General features: G+C 42.5%; 1 protein-coding gene across 1 annotated transcript in view; it reads left to right on the top strand.

Annotated features, from left to right (window-relative positions):
- The window catches only part of triob (trio Rho guanine nucleotide exchange factor b), a gene marked incomplete at both ends in the record, with an annotated part of 438,511 nt that overhangs the window by 395,923 nt on the left and 27,588 nt on the right, over window positions 1-15,000 (top strand). Inside the window, 4 exon segments of the mRNA XM_084308322.1 lie at window positions 3,148-3,225; window positions 5,452-5,643; window positions 8,084-8,261; window positions 14,662-15,000. The exon segment at window positions 14,662-15,000 is cut by the window's right edge and continues 581 nt beyond it. Of these exon segments, the coding sequence (XP_084164448.1) occupies window positions 3,148-3,225; window positions 5,452-5,643; window positions 8,084-8,261; window positions 14,662-15,000 (787 nt within the window).

Raw genomic sequence — 15,000 nt, 5'->3', positions numbered from 1 at the left:
GTGGAGGCTGCTGACCAAATTTTTAGGTGAAGCACAAATTATTATATTATATTATATATTAAATTATATTTTTTAAACATCCCCAACGCTGCAACACCCCCATTCCTCCCAGGTGTCAGGCTCCTCATTCGCTTCCATTCATTTTGGGGACCATGTTTAAATATCATACTTCTGAAGTATAAACAAACTATACTGCTGTGACGATTTCAATAAAACAGACCATTCTGAGTCAATGGTATGCAAAACTGTACATTGGAATATCTAACATGTATTTACCACCTTCCTCTGCACGAGGCCACAGATGGGTTTTATGTAACACAAGGACAATTAATGAATGAATGAATGAATGAATGATGAATGAATGAATGAATGAATGAATGAATGAATGAATGGATGATGAATGAAAACTTTATTTAACAGATTGCAGAATGGGTACAATACAGTACGGCTCAATACACACAATTGTTAAGGGGATGCAGACCAGAGAAATACTTTTGTCTTGTTTACATCAATTCAGTGCCACATACACACAGTCCTCATATCCCTCCTAGTTACACACAGTCATCATATCCCTCCCATACAATACGCACAACACAACAGACTAACTCGTCTTGCTCAATACTTGTTTATAAGTTTTAAGAGACAGCACTGTAATCTCTCTCAACCAAAGCTCTACTAGTTAACAAAGATCTCCACCTTGCTATCTGAAACACTGACACCATTATCAACCTAATAATATCAACCTGATAATATTGAAACATTATCAATATAACGTTAGCTACCAACTTTAGCTAACGTTAATGTAGCAGGGCTCCTAATAACACAAGATACATTTCACTATGAATTGAAAATGGGGGACCCTGATGTAAACAAGATGAAAGTCTTTATCTGGTCTGCATCTCCTTAATAATTAGGTGTATTGAGCCGTACTGTATATTGTACCCATTCTGCAATCTGTTAAATAAAGTTTTCATTCATTCATGCCTTTTGAAAAGTGACATGGTCGATGTAGGAGTTATGATGCGGTTTCAATTCGGTTACAGTAACGTTACACAAACTGACATTCTAAAGCCAAGAAGACACGACTTACCCATAAAGACGGTATCTCGATCGATCTCATCTATCGTTGAATAATGCAGCTTCTCCATGTGACGAGTCCGACTCGAGCCGCGTGCATTAATCCCATGGAAAATGTAAACAATAGTGCATTGCGAGCCAGCTTGTTGCATCAAATTGATGTTTGGCTTTTGTCTCCCGAGTGAAGTTAGAACTACTACACTTCGGCTGGCTAACGTTAGCGTTGGCGTCCAGGCTAAGCACTGCAGGCTTTCGTTTTACAACAACTGAGATAAAAAAAATTATATACACCCTGGGCCTGGTAGCTGCGGTAGTAGCCCTTTAGCTACGTTAGCTCCAACAAGTTAGCTTCTTAAACTGAGATAAAAATGATTTCGTAAACAAAGCTGCAGAGCAGCAGAGCCGCAGAAGAGAAACCATTCTCTGATTGGATCTCAAGGCTGCCAATCATTCAACCTCCATCTAGCTGCAGAGCAGCAGAGATGCCACATTCTCTGATTGGATGTCAAGGCTGTCAATCATTCAATCCCCCATTCAATGGCAAGAGTTTAAATGCACGGACCGTGCTTAGATGACGTTAATAGCCTATTTTGATTGGCTATTATTTATTATTTATTTAATCCTGGGTCAACCTGTGCAGCCATCTGCACGAATATTTACTGCAGTCATTACTGCAGTGCAGGCCTGCTCAGAGCTGTCAATTTTGGACATTTTTGAAGAAAAAAAAATACAGAGGAAAACATTTCTAATAAAAAAAATTATAATAATAATAATAAACAAATATATATATATGTAAATTAATAATAATTATGAATTATGAGTGAATTTGTGTTTCACGTGTTGTCATAGAGAAACCTCCACTGCCTCCCACGCGTTACACTTCGCCAATGAGAGCCCTCGCTGTCAGGTGAAAAGAGGCTGCTGGCTGTCTCCTATGTATCGGAGGAAGCATCTGATAGACTTCAGGGCTCCCTAGACCGGCAAGTAGGGGGCAAATGCGCGCAATGACCAGGAAGGGGAGGGGGGAATTGGCATAAGGACAAAAAAATTGGGATGGGAGGAAAATACAGAAAAATAGGAGGAGAAAAAGTAAAAATTTAAAAAATTATAAATAAAAATAAACAATAAAAAGATCAGTTAAGCCCGTTACAAGTCGACACACAGTGGTCAGAGATCATACTTTTAAATGCAGCAAGAGAAGGAAGAACCTTCAGCTTCAGAGTCAGTCGGAGGACGTTCCAGGTGTTGGAAGTATTAGTTCAGAGCGAACTGAAGGAACCCTGAGAACCAAGCAGTCATTTGAACGTGTAGAATAGGTTCCAAGATTCCATTCCAACAGTGTTGTGATGTAAGAGGGAGGTTTACCAATAAGGGCTTTAAAAATAAACAAATATCCATGTTAGTATATTGTATATTGTATGGTAACTCAGATACTCTATTCTGCATCGAACATTGTACATATGTCTATACTGAACACTGTGTCTACGTACGTGACTTCTATTTTTACATGCTATACTATTTTATTTTATTTCATACTTATCTTTGTCTAGCACAGTCTCTGGAGCTAAACAGAAAGAAGCATTTTGTATAAAAGTATTCTGTACTGGGCGCCCCAGTGACACGGCCGACCCGGGTTCGACTCCCGAACCCGTCGTTATTTGCCGAATGTCTTCCCCCCACTCTGTCTCCCATTCCTCCTCTGTCTCTCTCTACTGGACTGCCCAGTAGCAATATAGAGATAAAACGCCAAAAAAATAAATCTTTAAAAAAAAGTATTCTGTACTTCTGTATGACAACTATTAAAGAAACTTGAAACTTGAACTTGAACTAGTTATGCCTTTCAACCGGAGAAGGCCATCCAACCTTTTCATAAAAGATACAGCGGTGGATATCATACCGGTCACCGGTAATACATCGGACGGCAGAATGATAGAATGAGTCCAGTGGTTTAAGAGTTGAAGCCGCAGCAAAAATCACATCACCATGGTCCAAAACTGATAAAGCAAAAAAATAAAGAAATCCTAATTCCCCTCTAAAAGTGTGTTCTTCTCTCTTTCTGTCCGCCCCCAGAAAGCGGTGGAGGTGATGTGCGTCGTCCCCAAACGCTGCAACGACATGATGAATGTGGGACGGCTCCAAGGCTTTGAGGTAAGACTATGGTTTATGTCTAGTTGTTTCAATAGGGGTTTATACACACCGTCTTGAAACTCACTTGTAATTCCAAGACACTGCCAGTAGGTGTCAGTGTCTACACATTTATCAGAGTTCCCCCTTTGCTGACTGGTAGACGCTTGGTTTCCCAATGACTAGGGGGAACCTGGGTTTTCCAGGTTGCTGCTCCCAGGAGTTGGAACGAGATGCAAAAGACGTTGAAAATGGACAAATTGATCCCCCCTCACTACTTTTAAGAACTCTATCGCAGAGTTGTTTACACACACACCTGCAACTGTCACCCAGCCTTTCAACTGTGATTTATCTGTGCTGCTGTATTACATACCTTGTCATTTCATTTGGTTGTTTGTTTGATGTGTGTTTTAATTATTTCCCTTATCTCTATGAGATCTCTTTTCTATTTTATTGAAATATTTTGTCCCCTTTCCCTGTTACCCTTCAAGAGGTCCTTTTGTCCTCTCTGCCCATGTACAAACGTGTTGTATTGCATATTGTATAGTAGTGTACATAGGAACCAGTTTCTCAGGAACTTAGCATGTCTATTTTTATCATGCACATCTTGTGTCTTACCTGTTTCTTTTTCTATGTCTATTTTATTATTAGTATTATTGCACAATCGATGCGGGCATGACCACCCGCATTTCACTGTATGCCCTGGATTGTATGTGACAAATAAACCTCTTGAATCTTGATTGTTGATTCAAACCACCACACTCTACTCATACTGTTGGCCACTGAGCAGCTCCAGGGGGTAAGTGCCTTGCTCAAGAGGGCACATCAGCTGTGAGTATTGTGGTGGAGGGATGAGCGTTTCTTGTTCACTTCCCTCGGCCAGATTCCATTCAACTGGTCTCTAGAATCAAGAATCAAGAGGTTTATTTGTCACATACATACCAGGGCATACAGTGAAATGCGGGTGGTCATGCCTGCATCGATTGTGCAATAATACTAATAATAAAATAGACATAGAAAAAAATAAAATAGGTAAGACACAATATGAGCATGATAAAAAAAAACACATGCTAAGTTCCTGAGAAACTGTCAAATGTACACTACTATACAATATACAATTTACTATTTTAACTCCGTAATTTTTATACTTAATGTATCTAAACTATACTATACAATACCTCCTTCCTTTAAAGTGACTTTTCCATTATTTAAAGTGACATTTTGTTTAAAGTAATTGTTGTAGCGGTTGCCGCACACGCGTTTGCGTGTGTGTGTGTGTGTGTGTGTGTGTGTGTGCTCATGTGTGTGTGTGTGTGTGTGTGTGTGTGTGCTCATGTGTGTGTGTGTGTGTGTGTGTGTGTGTGTGTGTGTGTGTGTGTGTGTGTGTGTGTGTGTGTGTGCGTGTGCGTGTGCGTGTGCGTGTGTGTGTGTGTGTGTGCTCATGTGTACTTGTGAGTGGAGAGTTCAGCGTTCAAGACTCTGGGGAATGGGGGAAGAAGCTGAGCCGGAGTCTCTCTGTTTCTCGTAGCGTGTGTACTTAGGCGCTTGCCTGACCGCAGCAGCTTGAACAGGCTGTTGTTGGGGTGGTGGGGGTCTTTCATAATTCTGCAGGCTCTGGATTTGCACCTCCTGTTATACAGTATCTAATCTAAACTATACAATTAGGGCTGTCAGTTTATCGCGTTAATTAGATTAATTAATTACACAGCTAATTATCGCGTTATGAAAATTAACTCAAAATTTATTAAAAATGTTTTCTTTTTTTTTATATTTTTTTTTATCTCATTCATTCCATAAGCATGTAGAATACACATTTACAGACTTTTTTTTTAATATGGTCCATTTGCATGTTCTTGGTATCTGATTCCAGGGACATGTGATTGATTGAATGACATTTTTATTTTGAGTAAATTGTAATGAACCAAATGAGAATATCAATAATTTTTTTTTTATCTTTGACTGTGAATAACACCATGCTCAAATTGACCAGACCTGAAAGATCTAAGCAAATTTATAGATGGAAGATGATTAAACAGAAGGTTTTGTAGATACAGTACTGAATTCTGCCATCCGGACACATGCAATTTTGAAATATGATTATAGAATATAGAATATCAGGCATAAAATGGTTATGCGATTAAAATGCGATTAATTAATTACAAATCCTGTAATTAATTAGATTAATTTTTTTAATCGCCTGACAGCACTATATACAATACCTCCTTCCTGTCTCCGCTCCTCCCCTCTCAGGGTAAGATCGTGGCCCAGGGCAGGCTGCTACTCCAGGACACCTTCATGGTGACGGACCAGGACGGAGGCCTGCTGTCCCGGATGAAGGAGAGGAGGGTGTTCCTCTTCGAGCAGATCGTCATCTTCAGCGAACCCCTGGACAAGAAGAAGGGCTACTCCACGCCGGGCTACCTCTTCAAGAACAACATCAAGGTTTGATTGATTTTTATTGTGGAGTGAAAGACGGCATCCGAGGGATAAAAACATGAGAAAGTGCAAGCACTTATTTCCATCATGGTCCCTGCTTTTGGACATGGACAGACATCATAAAACATAGAGCATCATAATAAAAAAGAGCATCGTAATAAAACATAGGGCATCATAATAAAACATAGATCATCATAATAAAAAACAGAGCATCATAATAAAACATATAGCAACCCCATAAAAACACTCCCTACCCTCTCCTTCCTAGACGTGGCTATTCTATACTTCACTGGCTAGCCATTTCTTTGTGGCACGTCTAAAGCTTTCCCCCTCTTCGATGTTTTTCAGGGCCACTGGAAGCTTGTTCCACTCCAGTGCTGCAGAATATAAAAAAGTTTTTTTTGTTTGTTTGTGCCCATTAATGAGTTGAATTTTGGCAGAATAAAATCAGTACTGCTGAGAGCAGGAGTCATGAACCATCTGTATGACAGTGCTGTTCAATAGTGCTGTATATACCTGTATATATATATATCCATATGTCTGAATATACCTGCATATAATCATTCTATATAGCTACAGTACTTATACACCTGCATATAACCCATATAACTATGTATGATAACATGTACAATAATGCTGTATAGACCTTATATATATATATTTAGTCTTACCATATATATATATATATATATATATATATATGTCTGTACATACCTGCATATAATCCTTCTATATACCTACTTATACACCTGTATATAACCCATACAACTCTGCATGATACAATAATGCTGTATATACCATATATATATATATATATATATATATATATATATATATATATATATATATATATATATATATATATATATATATATATATATATATATATATATATATATATATATATATATATATTCTTACCATATATCCTTATATCCACATCTGGCTATACATATAATCTTTTTTACATATCTGTAGATACTATATATATCTGTACATATCTGTAGATACTATATATATATCTGTACATATCCCTTACCTACTCTTACTAGTTACGCTGCTGGCCAGTACGACTTACTACCATAGTGTCTTTATACCTGTATCACTGTACATATTCATATTACAATTCTGTACATACATCTGATTAGCACTATTACTCAGTAGTACTCATTTATCCATTTTATACCCAGTTTAACCCTTTATTCGCCAATGACGTGTTACCACGTCATTCTCCGCCATGCGTAATCTGCCAATGACGCCGTAAGGTGTCTTTGAGATCAATATTTTAAAAATCTGTCATGTCAATCATATTTCACCCACGGAGACTTGAGATCTCCTGTTGATCTCCTCTCAACTCTCCAACGGTTCAAGAGCGCCATCTGGTGGCCGATCGGCGGATCGCCCAAACAGGAAATGAGCGGCAGGAAGTAGTGCTCATCCATATTCGGTCCGGCCACTCGCTATCGCTCGCCGGACTCGAGCTCGACACACTGGATAGCGTTCCGTTGCCAATAACTCAATAAACAACATGATTTGGACGAATATATTATTATACAACCTGGAAATGGATCCGCATATATCAACATCCCATAATCGCGAACTTTCTGCTCCACGCTGACCACCCAACGGTCAGAGGAAGCTGCGGTAAGTTTCAGCGTGTTTGCTTATTGTATGGCGACTGTCCAAACATACTGCAGTCACCGAGAGACTAACACGGGGAAATAATGGTACCTGCCAGACGCGCCGCTCGTCACATAACCACGGATCCAGGATACTGTGTTTGGTTAGTTTATTGGAGTTAAAAACAGTTCATATAGTATCAAAAAATAGAATGAGTCACAGTTTGATTCATCATAGTGTAGCGTGCATGCGGTCAGCAAAGTGTGACTTCCCCGTTCACCCCCTCATTGTTACTGTTCCAGAAACCCGCAGGTGAACAGCTGACTTTACTACTACGACACCACGTGACCCATTTGTGAATGACGTGATCAATGACGTGACCCTAACAACCCGAGTTGTGTATACCTGTCACCAACACTTATTATGATCCATATAAACTGCTGTGATCTATGTATCGCCCATACTACATGTATGATTTAACGTCGGCCACGGACTTATAGAGCGTCCCACTGTGTTCTGTATTATCATCTTATTGACTAAATAAATGACAATAAAAAAATCCTTTACCCCCGCCCTCCTTCTCTCTCCCCTCCCCCCTCCCTCTCTCCCCTCCCCCCGCCCTCCCCCTCTCCCCCCTCCCTCTCTCTCCCCCCTCCCTCTCTCTCTCCCTCTCTCCTCTCTCCTCCCCCCTCTCCCTCTCCCTCTCCCCCCTCTCCCTCTCTCCTCTCTCCTCCCCCCTCTCCCTCTCCCCCCTCTCCCTCTCCCCTCTCCCTCTCTCCTCTCTCCCTCCCCCTCTCCCCTCTCCCCCCCCACCCCCCCCCCACAGGTGAGCTGGCTGGGCCTGGAGGAGAACCCGGAGGACCCCTGTAAGTTCACGCTGACGTCCAGGTCCTCCAGTGGCGGTCAGGAGAACTACACCCTGCACTCCGCCAGTCCCGGGGTCGGCCAGCTCTGGGTCCTCCAGGTCGGCCAGATCCTGGAGAACCAGCGCAACTTCCTCAACGGTGAGAAGCCGGTCCCTGAACCTGCCGCTGTGAAGGTCCACAAACTGAGACAGACGAAAACGATTTTGATCTTTTTAGTTTTCATTCCGTTTTCATTTAAAAAAAGGTTTCAGTTAAAAAACGAAAACGTCTCAAGAAATAAGTGCGTGCCACAAATTTACAAAATAAATGTCTTTCCTGTTTTAGACGTCGCTCTTTTATTTTGAAAACCCCCGACCGGATAGTGTTATCGTTGTCTGTTATTGTCCGGTTCTGTGATTTTGAGAGAGAGACCGCGGCTCAAACTACCTGTGTTGTATTCAGTATTAGTATTGGTGTTGCAGCACGCTGCCACTCAACTTATGCACTCTGTACGATGCCATTGTTGTTGTGATATGGGAGTTTGCACATGAGGGGTAAGGGAGAGGGGTAAGAGATAGTGTTGTCTTGCAGAGTCCAGTCCCGGTGGTGGCAGAACAGGAAGTCCATCTATAGGCGGCAGGACACGGACGTCACGGAGCAGCTGGAATCTGGTTTCCGCGCCGTGGCGTCCTGACCAATAGCGCATCTTGAAAGGCGTGTTAATAAATGTGTTGCTTACTGCCGCGGATTCAAGGCACGCAATAACAAAGCACAACATTAAAATTAAAATAAAATAAAATAAAAATAAAATAAGGACAGCTGTTTACAAGTGGATGTTTAACACTTTGAATACCGACGACGTGTATTGTCGTTTGATTTTTTTATTAGCGATCTGAATTCATATTTCATCAACCGAGTCTCCCGTTGGTACAGCAGACCCTCTAGGAGCTCAGAATGGAAAAAAACGTCGCCTATCGTCTATCCCTGTGTAACTGCAGGTCAGTCGATTATACTGGGAGATCTGTAGAGGTGGAGCCAACTGGCTCCACTGTGCTGGCAAGCCGTCTGATGAAGAGGGAAATGATCGCGAGTTGGAATGCAGCCTGGAATATATATTTACAGCAGCCAATAATCAATCAATAAACGCGATCGATATTTGGAATGGCGATCAGGAATTGGAATAATCTTTTTGGAGAACATCTGATCTAAGGTAAGGAGTCTATGTTACCAGTTTTAGGATAATCAGACCTGTATTCACTGAGATATCAGCATGTGCCGTGTGTGTATGTGTGTGTGTGTGTGTGTGTGTGTGTCTGTGTGATCTTGAGGAAATGGATAATAGATTTTTCAGCCCGCCTCTATAGCGTGCATAAGTACATATACTATCGATAATCTAGTGTTTATTTGAAAACGATTCATAAATAGGCCGACAAATGACAACGTGTCTAGTGTATTCGAGAATATTCCAATAAATGCCGTTTACGGGGGAATCTTTCAATTTTCCGAAAATCTTCGAGAGAACGATAGCTTTTCGAAATGCTATAAAAAGGATATGAACCGATTAAAAAACAATCCGTTTCGACAATGTTGACTGCAAACAAGTCATTGATAAGCAATGGGCAAATTAGACACATAGCCATAATTTAAAACATTATGCGTTTTTAACGCTAACATTGAAGTGGATGATGGCATTCAACGGGGTAAAAAGGTAAACAAGGCCGGCTCTGATAGTGTTAACACATCCTGCGCCATTCACGTTGTACGACGTGTTTCAAGTTCATGCTAATTCTGCCAATCATTGATCATATTTAATTTTTTCGCCATGGTATTCATATTTCCCTCACGGAGCCTGGGCCCTATTCCCCGTACCTGGTTCAACTAAGTCGATCAAGAGTCCCATTATCCAGCTTCAGTTAACCCGATGTTTGAAGCCGGGATTTTCATGTTCCTCGAAGGTGGATTCAGTCTCGTTAACTTGAACCAGACTTGAGACCCAGGATAAGTGCGCGCGGCCGCTTCAGTTGAAAAGCCATCACGTATCGATAGCAGAGATCCTGATTTCCTAACGGCATTGATTGATTAATTGATTTTAAACTTTATTAACAGATTGCATTACGGCTCAATCGCCTCGCCGACAAGTTAAATGCGTTATCTATAGGCTAATTTTAAGTCCCTCATTACCCCAATCAATCAGATTATATTTCTTTAAACTTGCCTGCTGGCAGTAGGTTTATGGAATGGATAATCAAATGAGATCTTGCTAGCGAAAATAATTAGTTAAACTGTTATACTGAATAAGGACACGGCTCTCTTACCCATTGATTGATGTATGGTGGATCTTTTACTTATCTACACTGTGGTGTAACGGTTTCTGCTTTTGACTTTCACACAGGCGGCCCGGGTTCGAATCCCACTTCTCCTAGTCTTTTCCTTCTTTTTGCAATGTAGGAATCATTCAATTTGGTGCACGTTGAGAGCTATATAAAGAATGACATCCTCAATGCATGTAGATTTATAATATTTTAACTTAAAACTAGGCTACTTTTGCGTATAATCATTAATATTATATTCCAAAAAAATTATATTGGAAAAGCAGGGTTACGAACACCGGTCGCCCGGTTGCCAAGATTCAGCACTAGCCGCTGCGCCACTGTGCCAGATGGGATATACTCATTGTTTATGCATTAATGGACGAGAGACCCGTGTTTAGAATATTTTTATTTTAAAGTTTTATCTCTTTATTCTCAAATGCATTAATGTGACGTCAACGGCTCATTCAATTTCTCAAATCCGTCAAACAGCGCATCTCATCAGACATTTTAATCCCAGTTACAATATCACACAAAAACCACAATCAATTAGACACTTCAATAGACACTTCAATTTTATGCTTGAATGAAACACAATCCGGCGCTCCATTAAGCAAATCTACAGCGGAGATTAATATATGAAACTAATCAGAGCCAAACGGCCGATAGGTTTCATTCATTAAAAATATCCCCGCGGGATTCACATTTGCAATGAGCCGTTATTAAAATAACCACATGCAGCGTGTATCGCGACTCCGAGCGCCGTATATGACGTGGATTATTTTATTTAGGACAAAGTAAATCTATAGGCTCAATATGATTTATTATCAGAGTTTAGTTCTATTATTATACATTTCAAAAGCCCCCTCTAGGAAAACGAAGCACAGAAACGTAATTCAGAATGGTATAAATGGGATCTCTAGACTGTGAGAATCATTTCAGGAAACGAGCTGTCACTTCTTTGCGGGGGCGTGGCCATGGTTCATCCGGCTAACTTGAACTTAACCCTGCTCCCGACCAGGCTCAAACTTTTTGATCTGTTGTCATGGTGATTTAGACAATCGCGCGTCGGGGAACAGAAAGGTCCGGCTTAAGTCAGGCTTGACCGAAAGTTATCCGGCTAACTCAGTTATCCAGGTACGGGGAACGGGGCCCTGGTCTGATGCTGTGTGAGCCGGCACAACTCTGCAACGCTTCAATACTGCCCCCTGGTGGACGATCTGCGAGTTGCCAAACCGGAGATGGCCGGTTGGATCTCGGTGCGTCTCCTAAATGCGTCCGGCCACTCGCATATCGTCGCGGGACTCTAGCCACACACCGACATGACATGATTTGGGCATGTATTAGTATTATACAAACCGGAAATGGATCGACTCGATCCCCATCAAATAACTGGGATCTTTTTGCTCCAGTCTCATCGCCCAATGGTAAGAGGAGGCTGACGTTACTTTCAGCCTGTTTGTTTATTATTATCCATGCAAACTGCTCTGATCTATATATCACCAATACTACATAAAGCATTTAACGACGATCACGGAATTATAAACGACCCCCCCCCCCCCCCCTCCGTTCATCCGCGCATGATCAGTCATAACGTTTAGGACCATGTACAGTTGACATTTTTAATATAGCGTGGATCGGCAACAAACGGCATTTGATAATCTATATATGCATTTATGCCTATATCTCACGTTCTAGGAATTACTGCAGAAAACGATAAAAACATATTTATATTTTAGATGGTATTTTCGTATGAATGTGTGAATGAAAAAGTTAAACGTTCCTACATCCTGAACGATAGATAATTGATGTTGAATGGGCCATAGTAATCTCAATTTAGCAATACAATTAAAAAAGTTATAGCCCTGCAAAGAAGGTGAACATCTCCATAGACTTACAGTACTGGCAGAGAATGGTATAAGATGCTGAAAGTGCGTGGCAGGGAATGTGTTAATGACAATAAAACATAACAATGGCTGAAATGAAACCCTACGTTAAACGTGAAATGCCTGTATGGAAAATGCTGACAAAATATAATACCGAAGTTGTTTGTTATTTCGTTTTCCCTATTGAATGAATTTACTTTCTTATGGCATTAGGTTGCAATAAATCCACTCGAACGAAATTCGTTCCCTCATAAAATGTTTGACATTCTAAATGTGTTTTAATGTTGTTTAATGACAATAAGGCCGACTCGCGTTTTATGATGGTCTTTTTAATATAGACACTGCGTTTGTCACAAGTTAAGCTGCTATAACTTATAACGTTAAGATAAGTGTATTAACATTTTCGTTCTCTCTGCTAAGAAAGGAGAGCTTGTGTCCTTGTGTGTGTTTCAACACCTCGCTAAGTACCTGTGATTAATGCATGAAGCACGTGCAGACAGACCACACCCAGCGTAAGCCCTCGTCTGTAGTCTTTCCTACAGTATTGAGACACAATACTGTCGGATAATAACAATAATTCAATATAATAAATAATTATAATATGATTATATAATGTAATATGATATAACGTACAATACAGTATCATACGTATTTGTATTGATTAATATGCGTATGGCTTGTAAAGACGGCGGCGCAAGGGGAGCATCTTCAGAATTGCGCACTCTGGGAGTCGGTTTCAGAAAATGGCGTCTTCAGGCTGCCAGAACGCAGTTCCGTGTGGATGAAAGGTGCATACGATCAAATACTTAAAAAAAATAAAAATAAAATGTATCCTCTCTTTCTCCGATTTTTCTCTGTTTTTCTCCCCGTCCCAATTTAGTCGTTGTGCCAATTCCCCCCTCCCCTGCCTGGTTGTTGTGCGCATGTTCTCCTTCTGGTCGGTACAAGGGAACCCTGAAGTCATCCGCACGCTTCCTCCGACACGCGCGGCGACAGCCAGTGGCTCTCTTCTCACCTGGCAGCAAGGGCTCTCATTGGTGAAGCGTAACGCGTGGGAGGTCACGCTGCCTTCATCAAGTCCCGCCTCCCCTGAGCAAGCACCCAGACCTGACCTGTAGGTGTCGCTGTCCACAACGCCAGTTTCCCACCCATGACCTCCCTCCCCCTAACTCAGCCAAACGAGTTAGTATGACGATCAGCCCAAGCCAAGGCAATGCTGACTCCGGGAGTTGAGACCGCAGCCTCTTGCATTGGTGACGAGCGCAATCTCCGCTACGCCACCTGACCGCCCTCGATCAAATACTTTTTGACTGATACGACCGAATTTGCTTTCTTCTGGACATGGCCTGAAGATCCACTGGTAGAAACTGAGACACTGTGAAGGTTTCAAGTTTCAAGTTTCTTTATTAGTTGTCATAAAAAAGAAATACAGAATACTTCTCCATGAAATGCTTTTTTCTGTTATGAGATCCTGGGAGTGTGCTATAGATAAAAGTAGATAAAAAGTATAAAATAGAATAGAAAGTCAAAAGTACGTAAGCAGTCAATATACATATATACAATATACAATACAGAGTAAACATGAGTAACAGTGAAACTGTTAGAAACTGGTAGACACTGAGACAGTGAAGGTGGTAGACACTGAGACAGTGAAGGTGGTAGACACTGAGACAGTGAAGGTGGTAGACACTGAGACAGTGAAGGTGGTAGACACTGAGACAGTGAAGGTGGTAGACACTGAGACAGTGAAGGTGGTAGACACTGAACACAGTGAAGGTGGTAGACACTGAGACAGTGAAGGTGGTAGACACTGAGACAGTGAAGGTGGTAGACACTGAGACACTGTGAAGGTGGTAGACACTGAGACACTGTGAAGGTGGTAGACACTGAGACACTGTGAAGGTGGTAGACACTGAGACACTGTGAAGGTGGTAGACACTGAGACACTGTGAAATGCATAAATATGTGGAAAACATCAAATAACATTCTGCTGGCTGTGGCATGGGGACTTTAACTTTTAACGTTTGTTTGCTTCCTTTTTTTCCACTTCTCCCCGGTTCCCTCCTCCTCCTCCTCCTCCTCCTCCTCCTCCTCCTCCTCCTCCCCCTCCCCCCCCCTCCTCCTCCTCCTCCTCCTCCTCCTCCTCCTCCTCCTCCTCCTCCCCTTCCCTCCCCTCCTCATCCTCCTCTTCCTCCTCCTCCCCTTCCCTCCCCTCCTCCTCCTCCTCCTCCTCCTCCTCCTCCTCCTCCCCTTCCCTCCCCTCCTCCTCCTCCTCCTCCTCCTCCTCCTCCCCTTCCCTCCCCTCCTCCTCCTCCTCCTCCTCCTCCTCCTCCTCCTCCTCCTCCTCCTCCTCCCCTCCCCCAGCTCTCACCTCCCCTATAGAGTACCAGAGGAACCACGTGGGCGGCGGAGGGGGGTCAGGAGGCCCCCCCCCCAGCAGCAGCAGCGGCGGTGGTCTTCCAGGAGGCAGTGGCTCCAACAGCACCTCCGGCCTGGGAGGAGGAGGGGGGGGAGGAGGGGGAGGAGGAGGAGGAGGTGGTGGCGGAGCCTCTCCCTCCTCCCTCTGCGGCCCCCGCTCCCGACCCTCACGCATCCCGCAGCCCTCCTCACGCCTCCCCCAGCCCGTCCACCACCACCACCCCCCCGGCCCCGAGGGGCCCGACCGATCAGCAGGTACGTGGTCACCCCTCCCCCTCGCCCCCG

This window comes from Notolepis coatsorum (assembly GCF_963971535.1).
Source record: "Notolepis coatsorum genome assembly, chromosome: 2".
Taxonomy (NCBI): Eukaryota; Metazoa; Chordata; class Actinopteri; order Aulopiformes; family Paralepididae; genus Notolepis; species Notolepis coatsorum.
Note: the sequence above shows the minus strand (reverse complement) of the source record. Positions and strands in the feature narration are given on the sequence as shown.